The sequence below is a fragment of the Ptychodera flava genome, unplaced genomic scaffold (genome assembly GCF_041260155.1).
Source record: "Ptychodera flava strain L36383 unplaced genomic scaffold, AS_Pfla_20210202 Scaffold_33__1_contigs__length_2856901_pilon, whole genome shotgun sequence".
NCBI lineage: Eukaryota > Metazoa > Hemichordata > Enteropneusta > Ptychoderidae > Ptychodera > Ptychodera flava.
The window spans coordinates 1,015,088-1,038,659 of NW_027248355.1; the positions used below are offsets into that span (position 1 = coordinate 1,015,088).

A 23,572-nucleotide genomic window follows, 5' to 3' on the forward strand; every position below is an offset into this window, starting at 1 on the left:
AATAAAATTACAAACAAATCAGATTGGACTATAGACGTTCTACATAATGTGTGATTGGGTACCTTGTAATTATTCACATCTCAGGTGCCGCCAGCTGGTATATTTCATCAAATTCCCAAATCATCACAAAGCATGTTTTGATGGCTCATATACCGATTTTTCTTAATTTTGACCTTGACCTAAAATTTGGAGGGAAAAGTAGAGCTGTTCGTAACTGCCCTCCCACTGGCACACATGGAAAATATGCCCTCCAACTGAATTTTGATGCCGACTGCCCTTCAGTATCTATAGTCTGCCCGTCCCCTCTCCCCACAACAATTCAAGCTCCCCACTGCCCTCTCCCCACGACTGAAATTCCCCATTGCTCACTAGATGCCCACTAGGCAAAGCAGATCAACACAAAAGCGTGCCGGCAGCTAGCAGTATACCTTGGAACATTGCTCCCCTCTAAGTTAGTTTTACTAAATCTCCCCTCAAGTTCTATCAACAAGGGCTTTCCCCTCCCTCCACGTAATTTCCGGTACCCACTATCAAAAATGTTCTCCCCGCCCACAGAAAATGAAATTTCTTCCCCGCCCACACTAAATATCATTTTGCCTCCCCGCCCACTGATCAGTTTAGAAATTTGCCCGCCTGCTGAAAAACTGCACACGAACACAAATTTGCAAGAACAGCTCAGTTGGCGACACCTGACATTTTAATATGGTACAATGGGCCCCGGGGACAGATATTTGAACTATAAAATATTTTACAACACATCTTTGTCTGTGTTTTATTCATTTAAAAAGAGAACAATTTTCGGTCTTTACATACATACATACATACATACATACATACATACATACATACATACATACATACATACATACATACATACATACATACATAGATACATACATACATACATACATACATACATAGTATACAAACATTTCAGGCATACTTACACACATCAATCCATTGTATAACACATGCATGCAACACTGAACGATTACAATGTAAGCTGCAACAGAAAAACAAATACCAGTGATGAAGGAAACATTTTTATTGATGGACATTATGGTTTTATTGCACCCATCAATGTTCAATGTTTTCCACTGGGGAAGGAGGGTAACCGGCGAAATTGATGTAAAATTGTATCCCAGGCCAGGTGAATTTGATGGCTATGATATGCACGGTGTCCAGAGTTTTGAGTGATATCAAGTCCATCTACAGTACATGTAGCCTCTAATTTCTCCAACCCTTGAATATTTAACGTGCTAGTGTACCGTGTTGACATGGTGTATGTACCCCATTGGGCCTGCTATATCCATCCCCCCCCCCCCCCCAAAAAACAAACTGTAGAAAACATTGATAGGTGCATAATATGATACAAGATTCATCAGTCATAAATTAAACAAAGTAATTTCTCATAATTGACACCAGGTGGCAGCATAAAAATTCAAGTTTCATTTGGCTTCTAAATCAGATTGATGGCTCCCATCAGATTCACTGGTCTGTTCTTGTATCGTTTTGAAATATCATCTTCAATCTGGAGAAAAAAGAATGCCAAAGACAAAAAAATTTAATGGACAAGAAGCAAATGTACGCATTTTAACAAATATTAATCAGAGATTTAATTCAATTACAGAGTTCTTCATTGACCAAGATTTTTCACGGGGGCAATAAACATAATTTATATAACAACTCAGAAGACCAAGTAAATCCAATGTATGGCACAGAGGTAATTATCATATACCTCAATCTTCCTGTGTAACGTCATAGGAAATATCACCCTCATATTTGTGCAATTATTTGCTGTATCACGCTTGGGCGAAAATTTGTCCAAATATAGGCAATTACGTGCATCTCTGAACTACTTTCATTCTGGTTACTACAGACGCTGCTATTTACAAATTTTCAATTCGTAAACAAAGTAAGCGCAAAATTATGAAAACGTCTGCTCGTTCTGATTGTAGTGCTGACAGTTAAGCTTACAACACCAGTTGATACTTCTATAGAAATCCAGTGTAAAAGCAAGCTACTGATCATCTCTGCTTTTGGTTTGAAAGACGAGAAAGTAAATTTAGAGGATACAATCAAACTGAGTGCAATCCAGTGATACTACATGAGCTAAGCTGCCAGTCATTACCCAGCTTCAAGTAAATAGCGATTTCATCACAAAATGGTAATAAACTTTACCTGGAGGTATGATTTTTTTCCAGTCAAACTAAACATTATTACGAATATAGTTGAAACTTGCCAACTCTTTACGACTCAAATACTGTTGCATTTTCACTACATAGTTGTTGCCGGTTCTGAATACATTGACTCTCAGACTGTAATATTATGTGAAGTGAAACCCATTCAAAACATTTAGGCGGGTCTTAAACCTTTGTTCACTCTTTATTTAAAGGGGATAACAGCCGTAAATTTTGATGATATTTTCATGATTCTAAAACAAATACGTTTTCTTCTCATAAAGTATGTCAAAATACTGAGTATTAGCAAGCAAAATGCATTGTACATTATATGCAATGGTATTTTTGACAGATAAATTCTTGTTCGGATTTGAATTTCATTATCCATAATAACATTGGGCATTACACACACAAATGTTAGCGATGACTAGTTGAACATGACACATTTTTTACATGAATTTTTAGAGTAGGACAGGAATGAAAATACCAGTAAACGTACAAAAAATTACATGCCATTCCTACCATATCAGGGAAACACATAAATTTGAAAATGTTTTCGTGGATATCATTCCCTGAATTTCTGGGATTTACAATTCACAAGTGTTATTCACATACACACATCTCTGAAGTCAAAAATGTTTATCTCAATGTATTCTTCAAGTGCAATTCAAGTATTTGCTGTCTCAAATACTCCCTTGTTAAGGTAGAATGTGCCTCGGGGACAGATATTTGGACTCTCAAATTTTTCTGATCCTTTTCTGATCTACCACTTGTGGGGGTTCATTTTAAAGCTCTTGGTGTAAGAAAACTTGTCATCTTTAGTTTTTTGAAAAAAAAATTATTTTTCTAAATAGAGTTAACACAAAGTTGGCAGCCATTTTGAATTTCACTGAGATATTGGTAAACCTTGGGTAATTTGTTTCTCGAGTACCAAAATTTGAACCGTGACCCCTGATTGTTACTCTTGGGCCTCAGCCCAAGTACATTTGTTTTCATTTCGTGGGAAAAAACTCTGTAAGGTATAACCATTTCTGGCTGAGACCAGGGAGGGCAAAATGTCTTGGCTTCATCTTTCTTGGCATAATAAATGGCGTAATGATGTTAACTGAATGGAAGTGCTGCTCTCAGCCAGTCTTGAATAAGTGAGATGTGAATATTAATGCTTCTCTATCTGAGTTTTTGCCACAAAATCTTCTGAATATAATCAAAATGTGCATCGAAATGCAACAATTAATGCACCCTCCGTTTCCTAGGCGATGGCACGACCCTTGCTACACCCACTGGACGAGCCAAAGTGGGAGGGGTAATTTCAGTTTGGTCGAACAAGAGGGCTCGAGACCAGAATTTAACATTTAAACTTGAAACATGTTTAATCGCTGACAAGATGTGGACTAGTGTTAATCAAAGTATTAAGTGTGAAAAAGAAAGGTTTTATATCCCGGACACAATGAAAAACATTACGACTGGAAACTGTACCCCAGTTGAGAATAGTAATGCCCACAGCGATGGAGAACACTTATCCTTGAGCTGAGAAAACCACACCATCATTTCGAAATAGAGCTGCAGATTCGAGAAGCTCGTTCAAAATAGCTAGGTACACCCCGTAAAGGGGTGGTTTCGAGTTTTGAGGGCAAATTTCGCCTCCTTCATATAGAAATCGTACGTTTGTTTTTCCAGCAGAACACACCATTTGACACAACATTTGCATGTAAAGGGGTCGCCAGTAAGCACGTGGTCAAATCTGGCATAAGAAACAATATGAAATGTTGGGTAAAGCCAGTCAATATAAACTGATTTGAACTTTTGTGTTTTGTAATTTATACTACTGCAGTAACATTACCTTTTTTGACAACATCACACAATGTAATACGTTTTGAAACTGAATACTCCGACGTATTCTGTGTCTCCTTTGCTAAAAAATACGGTATGCCGATTACCATGTAAGGAGATGATGACGTCAAGACAGATTTGTAGTGCGTTTGGTCCTCGATGGTGCACGAAGTTTTGTCAAGGTAGCTTGTGTATTTATTTCCTGAATGGGAGAGATTAGGGTCGATCTAAACGAAGGCCGAAGAATGTTATGATACTCTAAGCGAGCTGAACTCTAACGCGAATGGTTGGATAATTTGGAGGATGTATAGAATGATCTCGTCTCGATTAAGATTATTTGGCGGTCAGTATTGAATTTCAACTGCGTCACAAGTTTGTGAAATGAGTATTCCGTCGAACGGTCAACGAACGATATTTTAGAAATCTGGAGACATGGCACATCGCTTTGTTATTTTAGTATTTTATATTTTACAAAAGATTTAAGAAGCAATGATTTTGTCGAAAATTCTGAAAAAAATATAGGAAGATTTGATCGCGAACACATTTTCACTTGGGGTCAACTAGCCCTGCGTACGATGCTGTGTGTTCCGCTACAGCTAATCGCCCCGCTCACCACAGCCCTGCAAAGACCCGTACGTAGGTTCGGTGACTTCAAATCCATTTTGGGACTTGACGTAAAAAGCCAAATTACTGCCGAAATTCAGCGTTCTTGGGCCCAAGTGCATCCCAGCCTACCTCAGCTACTCGATCGCTTCCAAAAATGACAGTCTTTTATTCACTTCTCGTAAATAACCGTCGATGTCGGCAACTCTCGCTACTTTTAGCCCTGCGTACGATGCTGTGTGTTAGCTGTAGCACATAGCATCGTACGCAGGGCTAGGGGTCAACATGGGGTCGCAGCCATGTTGCCTCAAAACTTATTTCTGTCTGCACTCAAAACTCAAAAATGTCGGATATGAACCTGAAAAATCGATGCAATTTTGTCAAACTTCGGCGAAATTTCAGCCTATAGACAAAATTTCATCTAGGTAAGGTTTTCAAGCGACGGCGGCAGACCGTACGGGGCTCTGGATATGAACCTACCGCCGGTGTAGCTGTAATAACTGTTGCGTTGTTTTTAGTGCCCACGGACGAAGTCCTGGGGGAGTTATAGGTTTGGTCATATCCGTCCGTCCGTCCGTCCGTTCACGCAGATATCTCAGACATGCCCTGGTCAATTTCTTTCAAACTTTGCACAAGAATAGTACCCAACCCCATACAGATGCACGTCGATTTGTTTCACAATGCGATCGAATTTGGCCGTGTTAGAGGACTTTTAGTTTACACCTCCATAGACTCCCATGTATAAGGCAGTTCTCCATAGACTCCCATGTATAAGGCCAAGAAAAATAAAAATTTAGTTTCTCATCGTATTCATATTGCCTAAAGGATGCATTGACACAGTTTTTTGTCCCCACGGATAAAGTCCAGGGGGCTTATAGATTGGGTCATATCCGTCCGTGAGTCCATCAGTGAGTCCATCGGTTCACGCAGATATCTCAGACATTTTGACAAAATATCATGTGACCTTGGTGACCTTTGACCTCAAATATACATTATTGTCCATAACTCAGTAACCACAAGTGCTAAACCTTTCATATTTGGTATGATGGGACACCTTATGACGCCACATATTGTACCTCATTAATTATGCGCATATCTTATTTTGAGCGAGCCAATAGAGCTAGAGGTCTGATTTTTGGTATATAGGAATAACTTAGCAATACAATTATTATGACAAAATGTGACGTGACCTCAATGACCTTTGACCTCAAATATATATATTTGTCCACAACTCAGTAACCACAAGTGCTACATCCTTCATATTTGGTATGATAAGACACCTTATGACACCACATATTGTACCTCATTAATTATGCGCATATCTAATTTTGAGCGAGCCAATAGAGCTAGAGGTCTGATTTTGATATACAGGAATAACTTAGCAATACAATTATTTGACAAAATGTCACATGACCTCAATGACCTTGACCTCAAATATATATATTTGTCCACAACTCAGTAACTACAAGTGCTACACCCTTCATATTTGGTATGATGGGACACCTTATGACACCACATATTGTACCTCATTAATTATGCGCATATCTCATTCTGAGCAAGACAATAGAGCTGGATGTCCGATTTTGGTGTATAGGGATAACTATAGGGTAGAAATCTAAATATGCCCATCTAAATATTAGACATCTACCATCGAGAGCAAAAGAAATTTGCAGTAATTTGAATATTTAAGGAGTTTAAGCAATTTCCACTATAAATAAAGAACCCCTGCCTCAAACTCCACAAAAGTTGCTAGACATATTTTGCCGTTGTCATGCCATTGCTTCGTTTAATAACCAGTCAATCAAATGCCTTATTGACAGGAGGAAATTCAAGACCATATTTGAATAGTAGTATATATTGTCCTCAAAATTACTCTATCACGGCCCAAGTACTCATTGCCTTCAGCAATACTGCCTTGTTATTCTTGATTTTGAAAGAGAATGGTTGAAATATTTCTTGAAGAAAGTTTGAGTAAAAGTTGAAGTCTTTCACTTTTGAGGCGCGTAGTACCTTAAATGCACATAATATCCAAAGTTTTTCTGACAAGCGTTAGAGTCTTCAAAAATGCATTGAGCTGAAAGTATGACAAAATAGAAGTCTTACACCAATGTTTCATATAATAGTGAAATGAAAAATGTGGAATGCGATGCACACCCTACCTGTTTTTGTAGTTCCTTCGTCTTTGTCACTAGAATGCCCACTTTTGGTTCGATTTGTTTTTGCTCCGCTAGGCTGGCTTTCCTCTTCTCTGCCACTGCATTCTGGGATGCCAACATCTTCTCAGCCTGTTCCAGTTTCTCTTTGAGAGATTCTGTCAACCTGTCCACATACCTGTCAAAAAAAGACAATGACTAAATAACATGTACGATGACAGAAAGTATCAGAGGGGTTATGGGATTCTTACAAACTTGTATCTTTAACAAGATGGAAACAAGAGAAGTAGATTGTAATATGAGACGATACATACAAAAATATCTGACTCTTGGGATTAGAATAAATGCACATACTGTGAGACCTGTGTAATGAAGGTGGTCACCTGTGGGACTTTAAGAAAAGTTACTGATATGAAATATATGTGATAATGTATCAGTCATAATTTAAACAAGGTATTTTCCGATAATTGACATTACAACACGCAATATGCTCATTCCAAGTTGTAATTCACCAGAACATGTCATGTGATGAGAAAAAAGATACGATTAGTCCCTTCTTGTTCTGGAAAACATGATGTCAGAGGGTATTTTTCCCGTTATTATTTCCCTCGGGAAAATATTTTACAAAAAAGTGCCCGGTCACATGACGATACGTTTAATGTCGTCTGCAGCTTTGAAACAATGGTAAATGATTAGAGCATTATGAGCACTGGATAAAGCGACAAGCGACGTTAGTCTCTGACTAAAACAGCAAGATTTTCTATTTCAACAGTGGAGGTACTGGAAAAGCTCATTAACAACAAAGATTCATGTGCAACCATGGACGTTATATGGTATGCTAAGGACATTTTTGCTTCAATTTGTGAAGAAATTGGCACCATTTTTCCCGCTGTTTAGAATCGCCCAGTAAATTTCTCACAATGGATTGTTTCAGTGTCTACACATCACAGCACAGTTAAAACAATGACATAAAACAACATTAGCATGTGGTGTGTTATAAAACACCTATAACCTAGTCTTTATTCGGGCTATAGCACCATTTTATTACCCCTTGTGGCCTTGCATTACCAGAAACACATCGCTATACCCCTCGGCCTAATGCACAGCCCCTCAGGGTAGTAAAAGAGAGCTATAGCCCTCATGACCAGAAACACATCGCTTTACCCCTCAGCCTACGGCCTGGGGGTAATAGTGATGTGTTTCTGGTAACGCACAAGCCCTCGGGCGATAAAAGAGTGCTATAGCCCTCATGACCAGGAAATATTTGTTTACTGGAAGGCAGCATAACAATGTACGATATTGATGGCAAATTTTGACACTCACTTTGGTGAGCTTCTGATAAGGAATAAATGCTTCATTTTGACACTGGTCAGGCAGTCGATGATTTCGTTGAGTTCAGCCAGCATGGATGCCACACTGTCAACATTCTGCAGCTGTAAGATAGAGGGCGCTGTTTGGAACTGATTGACCGACAAAATGTCCGCCTCTCCCTTCATTTCATTGTACCTCTGGTTCAGGAAACCTTGCAGCTGCATTTCGTGAAAAGACAAGAAAAATAAATTATTTGACATATCTGACTGCCCACAAAAAATGACAGTATATACTATCACACAAAAGGGTTTATATGCAGGAAATGTCCCAGTTTTATTATGACAGTCTGCAGAACACTACGATTACTAATATTAGCACTTTGAAAGCTGTCATTGATCCTGCAAAAATTTTAGTGCAACATTTTAGGCATTTCTGGCATTCAATTCCTGTTCGACCTCAAACTTTACTTTTGCTTCTGTATTCTTATGTGTTTTACCTGTAGAGATCCGTCATATTGAAAATACAGTCGACTGCCTGAGATTTATATGACTCACTGAGGTGGCAATTAAAATAGTATTTAAGATAATCAGACTCTATAACTTTTCCAATTCTTTTCTGATCTAACATTTGTGGGGGCTCATTTTAGAGCTCTTGGTGTAAGAAAACTTTTCCCTAGCTTATTTTTTCGAAATACGAAAATTATATTTTTCTCCATAGAGTTTACACAGGGTTGGTGGCCATTTTGAAATTTCTCAAGTACCAAAATTTGCACAATAACCCCCGGTTGTTATTCTTGATTTTGAAAGAGAATGGTTGAAAGATTCCTCAAGGAAAGTTTGAGCAACATTTTAAGTCTTCCACATTTGAGATGCATACTACCTAGAGGTACCGTGAATTATCTGCAGTAAGACCCAAGTCCATTCAAGCTGTATATGTCCATAAAGATGACTCATGCATGAGTTATCTTTATTACATTTCACACACTTCTAATCTTTGATGTCAAATACAATGATATGATTACCTCGAGAAGTTCGTCTATAAAATTGCTTCTTGTTAGAGCATGGTCTAGCAATGACAAGGTGTCTGTTCCCCTAGCAACACCATCATCTTTCCCAGTTTCCACGGTGACATCAGCTACAACATCGATATCAAAGTTGATATCATCTCCAACATCTCCCCAGTCAATGTTTTCACCCTGTAAGCCCAAAGTGATTACATTTTTAGAATGTGTTTTTGAGCAGCTTACTGATGCGCATACATTACAGCAGTCTGATAAGAATGACATTTTAGACTGCATAGTTGTGGCCATTGCAATCCCATAATGCTTTGTGTGCTCTCCCTGGCCTTTCAAAATTGTTAGCAAATTTAGGAATTGGGTTCAAAAAATATTAGTCAGCACAAATTATGTAATGCTGAGCCTGCCAATTTTCAACTAGCACTTCTGGTACCCAATGAATGATTTTAAGGGCATAGAAATAATGAATGATTTCATGACAGACAAAGGCAAACGAAAAATTCCTTTTTAGCTTTTTATGACAATAGGCCAAACCCGGAATTCGAATCGACCACGGTACAAACAAAGCCATGTGCGCAAACGCGCATAGACGTACGTGTATTTCCATACGCGTTCGTACACATGTGGGTTTGTTTGTACCGGCATCACGTGATTATTTGGGCGTACTGAGTATGTAGAACGGCGTACGCATCGCGTCCTTTTTATTCCGGAGTAGAACCATTAACACTCATATTTTGATACGCATTTTCAAAAGATCCATCGCATAACACTGTACACAGTGGGTCATAAATGCTTGTAACATTGAAATTTCTTCCTTGTCTCAATAAAGTGTGTCATTTTGGTCAACCGGCCCATGAATGTTATTCAATTAATCGATCTTTATTATTAATTTATTTCTCAGTGGTTGATGATTATGTATATTAATAGTGTTTGCACAAGTTTTAGATGCTAGGAAATTTGTCCCCTGTTTCGTATTTGGAAAGCTCTGTTACTTAAAAAGTATGCATGTCATCCATAGTGCTAGGTGGTGCCTCTATAAGCTGCAGTCATTATGCCATGTTCAGCTCTAAAATTCTTTTTAAGACAACCACTGATCAGAACATTTGGCAGTCTGTGGTTTCGCACAAACTTTGTCTCATTATAACTGCAAATTTAGGTGCGCAAACTGAAACTGGTGATCCTGCTAATGTTTTCACAGAGACAGTCACATTTTTAAAATGCTGCAGATGATCATTATTTTTTTTTGTCTGGATAAACTTTCGTCGTGCGACTGTGCACAGCATTGTCTCTGGAGCATCAGAGAAAACTATCAGTGTTCAAAACATTTGCTGAGACAGTTTCTTGTAAAATATTTTGAAGGAAACCTATTAAAATTGGAAAGTTCACAGAAAAATTCAATCTGCATATCGTCAAATGACAAATCTATGACAACTAAGATTTCCGGCTAAGATTTCCGGCTCGCTTTAGTGCCTCCATGCACAGACAAACACTTTGCGGTACGTCGTTCAACCATGCGCGGTCCGGACTGCAGTTCGACTGTCTTTCAGGCTTACTGTTCTTGATCTCTTCTTGGCGGTTTCATGGTTTCCAATTTTTCCTTATCAGTTGCCATTTTTTTTCCTAACTTTCTTTCCCAGCTGAGGATACTATCCATCTAAAGCATTTGTAACTGCCCGCTTCCCTTGATCCGCTTCAACCGTCCATTCGGAAAGTTGACAGCGTGTGAGTGTTTGGGTGTCTCGAAACTACCGTAATGCATGGCACACCAGTATCTGAGTACACGACCCGGGGATCTTGAAACCTTTTCGCGCATGCTCATGTTAGCACAGGTCAAAGTCCAAAGCTATCGCCATGTGTCGATGCGCCGATGATAGGGGCAGAGTAGTTTTTTGAAAGACGATATATGACAGTATTTACCCGGAATTCATAATCTTAACCGAAAATCAGGCTTCAAAAATAACACAATTATTCGTAAATGGCCAATCAGGCATTTATTTTTTCGTAAATTTTCATTTTTGTTTGTAATTTACGAACGTTAGGGGCAACATTGAGAGCACAGGCTTTGTGAGTGCATCATTGTATGTCACCGCTGCAGCTTAAAGGCGGAGCCTCCCTGAATAAAAGGACGCCAAGGTATGGCCGCGTTCATTGTGTGAGTGGACACCAAACAGGCAACACGCGGGCACACGCTCCAGAAAATGCCACTTTTTAGTTTACCACGGCAGCAAAAACGCAGACAGACTGGCAAGCGGTCAGCGCGAAGTTGCTGCTGATCGAACTCTGTGGTTATATTCAAAGTCTAACGCGACTGGAAGACAATTTTTTTAGGAAATTCGACCCTTTGTGGTAGGGAATAAATGACCGTTGGCGATTTTAACCGACCATCAATCAAACGCTTGTATAAACTATGTTCGCAGGATTAGCAAAAGGTGACAAAAGGTTGAGATCAGTTTGCGTAATTAATTTTATAGAAATCAAACATCGTACTGGCCAAGAGTTCAACTGGGAGGAGAACTCCACTAATGCGAGAACCTGGGATTGAAAAGTGCCGCTTTAATGTTTTTTACTTTGATCAAGATTTGCAATAAATAAAGTTATTAAGTTACCAAGACAGCTTAAAAATTTGAATCTGGATTAAAACATCAAAAAATTTTCGTTTGGGATGAAATATAGAGCAGCCATCATGACGAATGTCAAGGGCCATGGTCCTAGCGTGGGGTACACTGGGTAACCAGCTCAGCGAGCTCTTGTACGTCCATAACGCGTGAACTAGTTCCCTCCCCAATGGGCCACTTGGCTTCACAACACTGTCCCTACCGTATGCTTAGCAAGCAAGGCCATCAATACCTTTGATGAAGAAGTATCTCAGAAAATATTTTTATCAAAAAAAAAAACGACCATGAACAGTGAACCGTCACTTTCAACAGAAATTACATTTCCAATCTTACTCTCTGCCAGTTTATGGCATCAACCCTATAAATGTGACATTATATTTGTCCCCAGGGTTTCTCCTAGGGACTGAAATTTACCAGCTTTAACCCTTTGAGTGCTGTAATTTTTCCCACTAAAATTTGAATATAACATTTTACCAACTGTTATGAATTTTTCTGTAATTTTTTGATAATTTTGAACCAAATGGATGTAACCTTTCAAAAGCAAAAATTTTTGACCAGAATTTTGGGAAAAATCTGAAAAAAATTGTATAGATCTGAAAAAAGTTGCTGGCTATGCTATATTTTATAAGGGAAAGTTGACTTTGGCACTCAAAGAGTTAACCGGTGATGTTTACCGGTATTCTCAACTATGAAAGAAAGAAAGAGAATGGTTTAAAGTTCCCTGAGGAAAGTTTGAGCAAAAGTTTACAACTTTCAATTTTGAGGCGCATACGACATTACAGATTCTGTCTAGTATAAATGACTTCTCACGGTGCAAAGTTTATGAAAATTTTGTCTCCTTAAAGTTATTCTGGGTCTTTGGCAAATACAAATGAGCTATGGCCAGTAGTTGGTAAAAATGCACGTTTCACATTGTTGAAGCTATCGTGCTATGGGCAATTGTATGCCATTGTACATTATAGAACCCAAACGTGTAGGACAAACGTGCATGACTAAACACTGTAAAAGTCTGCACGTTAGACATTTTAGACACGTTAGGTCCGTACACGTTAGGTTTGCACGATACACGATAGGTTAGCATGATTGGCATGGTAGATTTTGACCGATGTTGAAAACCTAAAATGACATACACGTTAGACATTTTAGACACGTTAGGTCCGTACACGTTAGGTTTGCACGATACACGATAGGTTTGCATGATTGGCATGATAGAAATTGGAGTCATGTGGAGAACCTAAAATGACATACACGTTAGACATTTTAGACACGTTAGGTCCGTACACGTTAGGTTTGCACGATACACGATAGGTTTGCATGATTGGCATGATAGAAATTGGAGTCATGTTGAAAACCTAAAATGACATACACGTTAGACACAGTTAGACATTTTAGACACGTTAGGTCCGTACACGTTAGGTGTGCACGATACACGATAGGTTTGCACGATTGGCATGATAGATTTTGACTCATGTTTAGAACCTAAAATGACATACACGTTAGACATTTTAGACACGTTAGGTCCGTACACGTTAGGTGTGCACGATACACGATAGGTTTGCACGATTGGCATAATAGATTTTGACTCATGTGGAGAAGCTAAAATGACATACACGTTAGACATTTTAGACACGTTAGGTCCGTACACGTTAGGTCGGCACGTTACACGATAGGTTTGCACGATTGGCATGATAGATTTTGACTCATGTGGAGAAGCTAAAATGACATACATGTTAGACATTTTAGACAAGTTAGGTCCGTACACGTTAGGTCGGCACGTTACACGATAGGTTTGCACGATTGGCATGTACGACTGGCATAATAGATTTTGACTCATGTTGTGAACCTAAAATGACATGCACGTTAGACATTTTAGACACGTTAGGTCCGTACACGTTAGGTTTGCACGATACAAGATAGGTTTGCACGATTGGCATGATAGAGTTAGACCTTACCGTGTTTGTAGGCCATCACGTGAATCTTGAGACATATCGTATAAGGTGCTGACCTAAGATTTACGGAGCTAAAGTGTCTAAAATGTCTAACGTGTATGTCATTTTAGGATGTAATTGAGACAAAATCTATCATGCTAATCGTGCAAACTTATCGTGTAACGTGCTGACCACGTTAGGTTTGCACGATACACGATAGGTTTGCACGATTGGCATAATAGATTTTGACTCATGTGGATACACGTTAGACATTTTAGACACGTTAGGTCCGTACACGTTAGGTCTGCACGATACAAGATAGGTTTGCACGATTGGCATGATAGAGTTAGACCTTACCGTGTTTGTAGGCCATCACGTGAATCTTGAGTCATATCGTATAAGGTGCTGACCTAAGATTTACAGAGCTAAAGTGTCTAAAATGTCTAACGTGTATGTCATTTTAGGATGTAATTGAGACAAAATCTATCATGCTAATCGTGCAAACTTATCGTGTAAGGTGCTGACCACGTTAGGTTTGCACGATACACGATAGGTTTGCACGATTGGCATAATAGATTTTGACTCATGTGGAGAAGCTAAAATGACATACACGTTAGACATTTTAGACACGTTAGGTCCGTAGGCCTACACGTTAGTTTTCCACGATACATGATAGGTTTGCACGATTGGCATGTTAGATTTTGACTCATGTTGACAACCTAAAATGACATACACGTTAGACATTGTGTCTATAGACGTCAAAAGTGTACGTCATTTTAGGGTTCAAGATAAGTAGAATTGTATCATGGCAATCATAAGACATATCGTATAACGTGCCGACCTAACGTTGACAGAGCTAACGTGTCTAAAATGTCAAACGTGTATGTCAATGAGGGTCTCTAATTGAGTCAAGAGCTATCATGGCAATCATGCAAACCTATCGTGTATCGTGCATACCTAACGTGTAAGGATCTAACGTGTCTAAAATGTCTAACGTGTATGTCATTTTAGGGTCTCCAGATAAGTTGAATGGTACAGTCACGATATACACGTTAGACATTTTAGACACGTTAGGTCCGTACACGTTAGGTCGGCACGTTACACGATAGGTTTGCACGATTGGCATGATAGACTTGACCCATGTTGAGAACCTAAAATGACATGCACGTTTGACATTTTAGACACTTTAGGTCCGTACAGGTTAGGTCTGCACGATACACGATAGGATACATGTTAGGCGTGCACGATACACGATAGGTTTGCACGATTGGCATGATAGAATAGGACTTATTTGTACGCCCTAAAATGCTATACATGTTAGACATAGGTTCTTTAACGTTAGGTCTGCACGATACACGATAGGTTTGCACGTTTGGCATTTTAGGCACGTTAGTTCCGACCTGACATACACGTTAGACATTTTAGAAACGATAGGTGCGGATATGTTGGGTCTGCACGATACACGATAGGTTTGCAAGTTTGGCTTTTTTGGTCACGTTAGTTCCGACCTAACATGTCAAACATGCACTACTAAAATGTAAAAATGTCTAAAATGAAAAAATCCCGACTTCTGGCCATGGATGGTACAAATGTAAGAGATGCAGCCTCAAATGCCATAAGAAAATCCGTAATGAAAAGAAAATCGACTCAACTTTGACAAGGCGAACAATAGCGTTGATCGCGATTTTATGTTTGTAACTATATATATAGCTGCATACGCGCAAATTCGGACAACGCTGCCTAAAATTCTGACAAATTTTGTTGTTGTATATGTGTGGCTGTTGTTGCAGCTTGTAGTCTGAGTCATAAATTCATCTGATTAAGTGTGACTTTTAGTAGCCATTGTAACACTAGCAGCTTTTATTTTCGTTGTTTATGCTGAAAATGCGGACAAATATTTATTTGTGCATATTATTATAAATGAAAGAACAAACGACTTCATTTGCGATCAACGTTATTTCTAAGAAGACTGACAGCAGATATTGTGAAGCTGTTGATTGTCATATCTGTGAATAGGTTGTAGGATGTTTGTTTGGAAATTCATCACTCACATCTGTTGGGTTGTTGCCACTGTCCTCAAGTGTAATGCCATAGTCAACTTCCTCTATGAAACCTCCTAAGTCTATCTGAAAACAGAAAATAATTCGCAAAACATCTGTATGATATTAGCTCTGATGGTGTTTGGGTCAGAAAATATTCTTTCATCAGAACTAAAAGATTTTTGTAGTGAATATATTTTTTTTATACACTAAAATATAAAATAATGTAATGGCCCTGTAACATGAATATCTTACCTAAACACCCTTGTAAACTATCTGCTGATGTGCAGCATGCTCAGACGATTATATCTGATTAGAAATCGTCACTATTCACAGCAAATTAGGGAGTCTTTTTGTATTGTTCGATTTTAACAGTAAGATTCAGCCACCCAATTGGACAACAGCCTCTAAGACGCTGCACATCAGCCCAACATTATACCAGACAAGCTGAATATCTGGTATTCACTCGGTCCTCAAGGAATACAGTGAGAAAATGTAAAGATAGAAACTGAGATAGCTCATAGAGTACCTGGTCTTCTGTGATTTCGTCATCTTCATCTCCTGTCTCTTGTTTGGGTTCTTCCACTGATGTTGGCACTTTGCCAGTTTTCCATTGATACACTGTTGTGTTTCCTTTGTCTTGTACATATCTCACCATGGGAACAACTTCATCACTGCCAGATTGGTTGTGAAGGAAAGCAGAATTTAAAGGATTTGGGTTGCGGCATAAAAAGAACTTTTTTAGCATTTTAATGGTAAAGATTTTAATAATGTTTGTTGTGTATGTCACAATGAATAATCTTATAACGCAACGGTTTGATGTAACTCAATTGCATTGCAATGCAACCTTCAACACGACCACAAGGTCTACGCACTCAAAATTTCTGGACTTTCAAGGACTTTTGAGCTCAACAATGCCACTTTCCAGATATCATTTTTAACAATTCTATGTAACTGGTATTTACATCGTTTGTACAATATCATGAGTGATCACCTTGTCATCTTTGAAAATTGTGGGTGGACTATCAATTTTCCGCGACTTTCCAGGACTCAATCCCATTTTCAAGGACTTTTCCAGAAATTTCCCAGAGAATTTCAAATTCAGCTCTTTCCGAGAGCATATACCGGTAGACACTCTGACCACTTGAAATGATAATAATATCAATGAAATTCTCTTCATATATGGTCAAAGGGGCGTTCCTTGGTATTCAAAATGCCCATGTGAGGGCGCTGTTTTTAAAAAGCGGCCACCCGTGATTGGTTAGATTTTCTCTTTCCATGGTAACTGTGGCAAAATGGGAACAGGTGACAGTATACCTTTAAGTCTGCCTAAGTATCTCTAATACGCATTCTCCATTGCCTTCAACTTCGCTGGTGCATATCTATCACGGTATACAATGTTGACGTAACGTAAAGATAAAAGAGTGACTTACCCGCCACAAGAAAACTGCACAAAAGCTTCGTAGAAATCAAACGTGTTCTGTAAATTCTGCGTTTTCTTCACGATATCATCGTAAAACGTTGAAAGGTCCTTGACAAGTCCCAACAACTCAGACCTAACTTTCTGGCCCTGGTGGAAATATTGACGGGGAACAATATAGAACAGAGAAATGAAGTGTGTTCTGTGTCAGTGAACATGTATCACCATTTATTTAATTGGTCAAGCCACACATTGTTGAGCACGTGACTCCGCAATGTCGACTTGTAAAGCAAATTATATGGACTGACAGCTATATAACTACATTGAGGTTACTTAGCATAGTTACACTAGGTTCCTCGGTCAAAACATTCAACCAAAAGCAAACAAGAAAGCACGAACTGCACAACAAAAATGGAACATTTTTTAGAAATATTGACTTGAAATTTTCAAAATAACATTGTGAGCTGATACTGTGAAGATAGGAACCACGACGTCACATGATTGAAATCCTGGCAGACAGAATAATATATCTTTCCATCACTATTATTGGAAAACATTACCTTAATACCAAACTGCTTACACGATGTGTTAAACTGTTCTTTCATTTCAGCGGCATTCACCACATAATCTCTCTCTTTCCTTTCACATTCCTGTGTGAGAAAATATCAATTGACAAAAATCTCAGAGGGAAATATCTTTGTTTAAATTGAAAACCATTTTTAACAGCTTAACGTTCAAGTGTTTGATTTCAAACTCTATAACAATGCTTGAACAGGTTGTCTGTAATCGCAGTGTGAAAGCTCACTTTAGCGGTTCGATAGCAAACTGTTCATTTACCAACTGCAACAGCTGATTTCTGTGTTAATTAAAGGTTCAGTTATACTAAATTTTTGATGATGGGACATGTTGTGCTTCACTAGATTTAATGAACCAACTTGACCTGATGGTGAAATATGAACTTGGTAGGATAAGTGTTAAAGATTTCTGAAGGAAAGTCTGACGAAAAATTTCAAATTTTCTGTTTCAAAGCTGTAACCTTAATTAATGAAGATTTTCTCTACGGGATTTCACTTACTGTCTGTGTCTGTTTACACTTTGATATCTGTTTTTTCAGCGCCGGTATTTCATAGCTCACATTTCTAATCAGCATGTCTGCAGCTTCTGCCAGGTAGAGGTTGTCTTTCTCGTATAAATGGATTATTTCTTGCCAATCCTGTGAAATGGGAAAAAGTAACATTGGTTTCTATGATAGAGTAACTTCAAGATGTCAGTTAGAGTGTGCCTCAAGAACAGATATGCAGACTTTCAAACTCTTACAGTACTGTTTTAGTCCACCACTTGTGTGGCTCATTTCTGTGGGGCTCATTTTAGAAGGGGTGGTGGTCTTCGGAACTGCGCTCAAAGAATGCTAAGGACCCCTATGATTGATCTAAATACTGTATTCAACTACTATACTACACATTTCAACTACTGTTGGCAGTTGACAGTCCCAATGTTTGTCAGTCCCTACTGTTGGCAGTTGACAGTCCCAATGTTTAATTGTTCTCCATAGAGTAAACACAAAGATGGCAGCCACTTTAAATTCAAAGTATCTGGAAATATTGGGTCATTTGTTTCTTTACAACCACCTTTTGCATAGTGATCCTTGATTCTTATTCTTGATTTGGAAAGGAAAGTGTCTAAAATTTTATTTTGGAAAATTTGAGCAAAAGTCTGAAGTCTTTCAATTTTAAGGGCATACTACATCAAATGAAGAACATGTTGTGTGGAGAAGACAGTTGGAAGGAAATCAATATTGAATTACACTGGCAATACCATTGGTTTTAGTTGATCTTGGACCCGGTGATAAATTATCACAGATTTGTGCACACTTTCATCTGATAGGTCTTGAACACATTTGAAAGCCTGGCAGTGTACACATCAAAAAGACTGAAAGAACACAAGTTATGGCAACATCTACTAGAGATTTCCATCTACAGTCAAACATGCCTCAGTACCAATGGGTCATCTTTACAGAGTGGTCACCTCTTTATATTGGTTATTCTATGCAGTTCCATAGCATTAATATAACCACTTTAGAGCTGCTGTAATTTTTCCCACCAAAATTTTAGTGTAATTTTTTAGGAATTTTTTGTAATTCTTTTGATGAAAATTTTGACAAAAATGTGAAATAATTTGACTTGAGTACTTGTATATTCTATAAAGGTGACAAAAATTTACTTTGGCGCTCAAAGGGTAAAAGGCCCTCTACAGAACGGCTCCCTCTATAATGTGTTCAATGGCCACTTATAATTGCTCCAATTTGGCTCAAAAAGCCTGTACTGTGGTCAGCATATCTGACCCTGAATGACCCCTGTCAAAAATGCTCAGACTGAAAGTAAGAAATGAGTCCGACTGATTTTATATCTGCATTACAATTTTTTTCCAAAAACGAAATGCAAATTTCATTAACCTCATGAGATTTATGACAGTGAATTTTATTGTTGCTGTTAACTGTTCCTAAAATCACCACTCTGCACACCGCCTACCCCAAAATTAATACCACTAGAACACTTCATAGAATGGTCACCTCTATATAATGGTCACTTTTCCTTGGTTCCTAATATGCCGACTGTACTTGCAGGTTTGATTGTTCCCCCACAGATCAAATCAATGAATATGTCCATGAAAGAAAATCAATGACATGACATTCTCATATTCATGATTTTATATTGGTCCTTTTTTTTAGTTTTCAGATTCAGACACATACCTTCATTCTTGTTGAAGAGTAATATCCAAATATGTTTTTACTGCCAGCTTCTGTCTCTTTGAGAAGTTCTAAAATCCTCCGACAGTGAAAGTAGTTGATGTCTGTGGCCATTGAATAAAACACAGTATGTTGTAAATGCTTCCTTGTCAGTAATGTTTGGGTAGCATTCAGATTTGAACTTGCCTGTTCACCCCTATTCCTTGTGAACAGGTTCACAACCACCATTTGATAACAATGGGTTTGGGCCAAACCATTGTAGTCAAAGGGTTAAAACCCAATTTGCATTATGACTTTGTTTTCATAATAAAATGCCATGATATAAAGCATGTAGGCATTACTTTTTTCAAACAGGGATCTTCAATTAAGACCAGAGAAAATGGAAATTTCTACCAAGCAGACGATCAGCAAGTGAATTTCTTGGGTACCGGAACGTTATCATGATACTGATATGGATACTATGAGTGTTGCTTGGCAACAACAACAACAACAACAACAACACAAAACATGTATGATATGTGTGAAATATCAAACCAACTGATGATTCAGTGATCTGCTAATTTTGTTTTTTTTACTCAAAACTTTCTAACTGTCAAAGTCACAGATTTGTAATGAAGTTATTACTTGTCTCACTCCCAATTAATGCAGTCTATACCTGACGCCCAAATTTTGCACTATGTTCTTTTCCTCAAAGTTCAGTTCAGCCACTCTGACTTACAAGTTCCAGAAAGTAATTGTGTTATTTCATCGACGGCTGGCATGTCTTGGATTGCATTGTTGATCTTCTCTCTGACGACCAACGCTGCTGTCTGCCATTTCAGGTCGACGTGTCTCCTGTCAATCAACCATTCTGGAGAAAGAAGGTGAAAGACTGTTGGCAATATTTAGGAAGCTACACTGTACACAATATAAGATGACCATGATTTCACCCTTTCTTGTGCCATTGATACTCTTGCCGGATTTAGTTTTCCCGGAGAGGAATCTACCAAACTTTCAACCAATTAATTATTTCATTTTACCTGGCTTCATGCTCAGTGAGGTACAGCTTACACCTGATGTTCCATATATTTAGCTCTGATCATTATACTCTGATGTGATTGCCCGACTTGGTTAATCATATCATATTTTGGAGTGATGATGGCAAGACAGCAGTGGTGCTGCATTTGTGTCAACTGTTGAACTGACAGCCATGGCTGGAATGTCATGGTACACCCTAGCTGCAGTTCTGTAGCTCCAGGTTTTGCCTTGGTATTTGGTTTAGCTGCCCGACCCACATACTCAGGCAAAACCTCGAGCTACAGTACTGCAGCCAGGTACACCTTTTTTACCTCTATGGGTCCATCCACGGTGTGGGGTAGAGTAACCGTGTTGGACACTCGTCTGACCTATAATTGCCCATGTGCGATTGTGTTGTATCGGGCTGTAGTCAGTCATTTGCCTATTTTCACACAGTATCTGTGGTGTATTGCAACTCGCAGGCAGACCGACCGTCAGGCAACTGGCAAGACCATGCACGGTCCCTCCAGTGGAGGGACCGTGTTATATGGTATTACCACGTTAAATTTCGACATTCATTATACTTGAAACCACCTCCCTGATCAATCGTAAAATACAACTTTCATGTGCAACACTCACCAAGCAGTTTATTGGAAGTGATGTCTATGGGTAGGTTATCGATTTCGTCTTGCGAGTATTCCGCCTTCTGAAGGTAAACAAATATGGAAAAGATAGTTATGATTTTGACGAGTCGTGTTCAGAAATTAGTGATTACAATTGACTAAAACCGAGATTACGACCCAGAAATTCCGATCAAACCTGCATTTTCGTCGATAATTGTGTACAAACAGCTGTTCACAACGTGTAGAAGCGGTCTTCGCGCAGGCGCAGAAGCTGTTATCAGTTAGTTTGCACTTTGACCCCATTTGTCTCCGTCTCTGAAGACATCATGTAAGAGACACGGTCCGGGATTTGTCGAACATAACCCGCCCCGAGACATAACCCGTCGAACTTATCATCAAATCTTCTGAATCTTTCCTGATCAGAATATGGAAGAAAGTGTTTTTTTCCCGTCTTTCAATATTTTAAATGTTTACAAGTGACTATAACCACAGACTACCCGGGCCGTGGGCTGGGTAGTCTGCTACATGTACACGGTCGATCGATCGATCTTCTACCAGACTATACGAACCCAGTCCGCGAACGCCCGTGACAAGAACGTAGCGTACAAATTCGTAGAATTCACATTTCCGATATTCAGATATTGCCCATTAATCATGTACTTCCGTCACATGATCACTTTCTGGAAAATAAGCAACAAGGTTAAAAATACTCGAAATTTTAACTGATCGTTTCTCAAGATCTTCTGTCAACACTACAAAAGCGGGTAGGGGGATTGCGATTTTCCGCGAACACTACCTAATCTTACTAATTTTATGACAATGATTGCAGCTGGTTGTCAATTGTGGCACAGTCCCCTGTGATCTATTCCGCTCTTGGACTATGCGCCCCATAGACGTGTGTACATATGCTTGAGAAAAACCCCAAGCATATGTACACACGTCTGGGGCGCATAGTCCAAGAACGGAATAGATCACAGGGGTCTGTGATTGTGGTAATGCTTTTGTATCCTCTTCAGTTGTGTTCAGTGGGTTGCGCCCTCATTCAGCGCACCAGTGCTAAATGCAAGATGACAGACGATGTATATAACCAATGAAAGTCCAACAATAATTTATTACGGCTACTGACCAGACAAAAATATATCCCAGTCGACATTATTTTTTCTTGATTGAATAAAAACACATTTGCTGACGACATGTTGATTCAAAGTGATAAACAACCCATCTTTTGATATTTTTACGACATTTTTTGTTCTTGGCATATGGGCCTATCTGGCTCATGATCAATGCCATACACCATCCGCTACTAGATAAAATTCGACACTTTCGTTTCAAATGGTAAAGCTAGTAGGCATTCAAAGGTTGAGCCACAGTCACCTGTGGTCTATTCCGCTCTGCGTCTATATATGAGCCCCATAGACGTGTGTATACATATACATATATATGTATATATGTACACACGTCTATGGGCGCATATATAGACGCAGAGCGGAATAGACCGCAGGTGACTGTGGTTGAGCATTGGGAAATGACCAGCATCCAACTAGTGTAAAAAATCTTCCCGTACGTTACTACATTGATACTGATGATATGAATTCAACTGTCAACATGGTAAACAATAACAATACACATTTCATGAAGAGGTAGGGTGGATGGTGAGCAATTGTCACATCTCACACAGATGTTGATGCTCCTAGCGTCCATTGACATTAGGGGACGTTCAGTTATTAAGCGTGTAGGCCGACAAAATTTGGAGGGGGGGGGGTGAACTGCAATGAGGGGTCATGCATTTTTCAAACAGCACAGGGGGGTCACTTGATTTTCATAAGTATCCATCCCATCAAAAAGTAATTTCAGCGTGCAAAAATATGATATTGTAAATAAAAATGATTCTCTGCATGATTTCATTCTCTGAAGTCATTGCACTGTAAATCTGAATAAAAGTATAATTATCTGTCACAAGAACATAAGTTGCCTTGGCAACTCCATACGGCTTGTCTTCTTGTAAATTCATCTCTCTGAGAGCAATAAACAATTCCTATCAGCCTTTGGCTGAGGTAAGACAATGATTAGGTGCAAGCTATATGTTAAACTGAAACCTGGCTTACATCGAAAG

At 38.9% G+C, this 23,572-nt stretch overlaps 1 protein-coding gene across 1 annotated transcript; it reads right to left on the bottom strand.

Moving 5' to 3' along the window:
• Positions 1-1,022: 1,022 nt before the first annotated feature.
• On the bottom strand, positions 1,023-21,751 carry LOC139127596 (CDK5 regulatory subunit-associated protein 3-like). The gene is made up of 13 exons (XM_070693508.1): positions 21,656-21,751; positions 21,476-21,542; positions 20,559-20,690; positions 19,844-19,944; positions 18,170-18,307; positions 17,655-17,744; positions 17,108-17,244; positions 16,204-16,348; positions 15,687-15,761; positions 9,099-9,272; positions 8,090-8,295; positions 6,773-6,944; positions 1,023-1,531 (listed from the first exon to the last, which is right to left on the bottom strand). The coding sequence occupies exons 1-13, from the start codon at positions 21,659-21,661 to the stop codon at positions 1,460-1,462; spliced, it is 1,515 nt and encodes a 504-aa protein (XP_070549609.1). The 5' UTR covers positions 21,662-21,751; the 3' UTR covers positions 1,023-1,459.
• Between the last annotated feature and the right edge of the window lie 1,821 nt (positions 21,752-23,572).

Coding starts and splice junctions, on each gene's coding strand:
- LOC139127596 (XM_070693508.1), bottom strand. Junction 15,762..16,203: donor ACGAAATCACAGAAGACCAG/GTACTCTATGAG, acceptor TTCTGTTTTCAG/ATAGACTTAGGAGGTTTCAT. Junction 8,296..9,098: donor TTATAGACGAACTTCTCGAG/GTAATCATATCA, acceptor CACGAAATGCAG/CTGCAAGGTTTCCTGAACCA.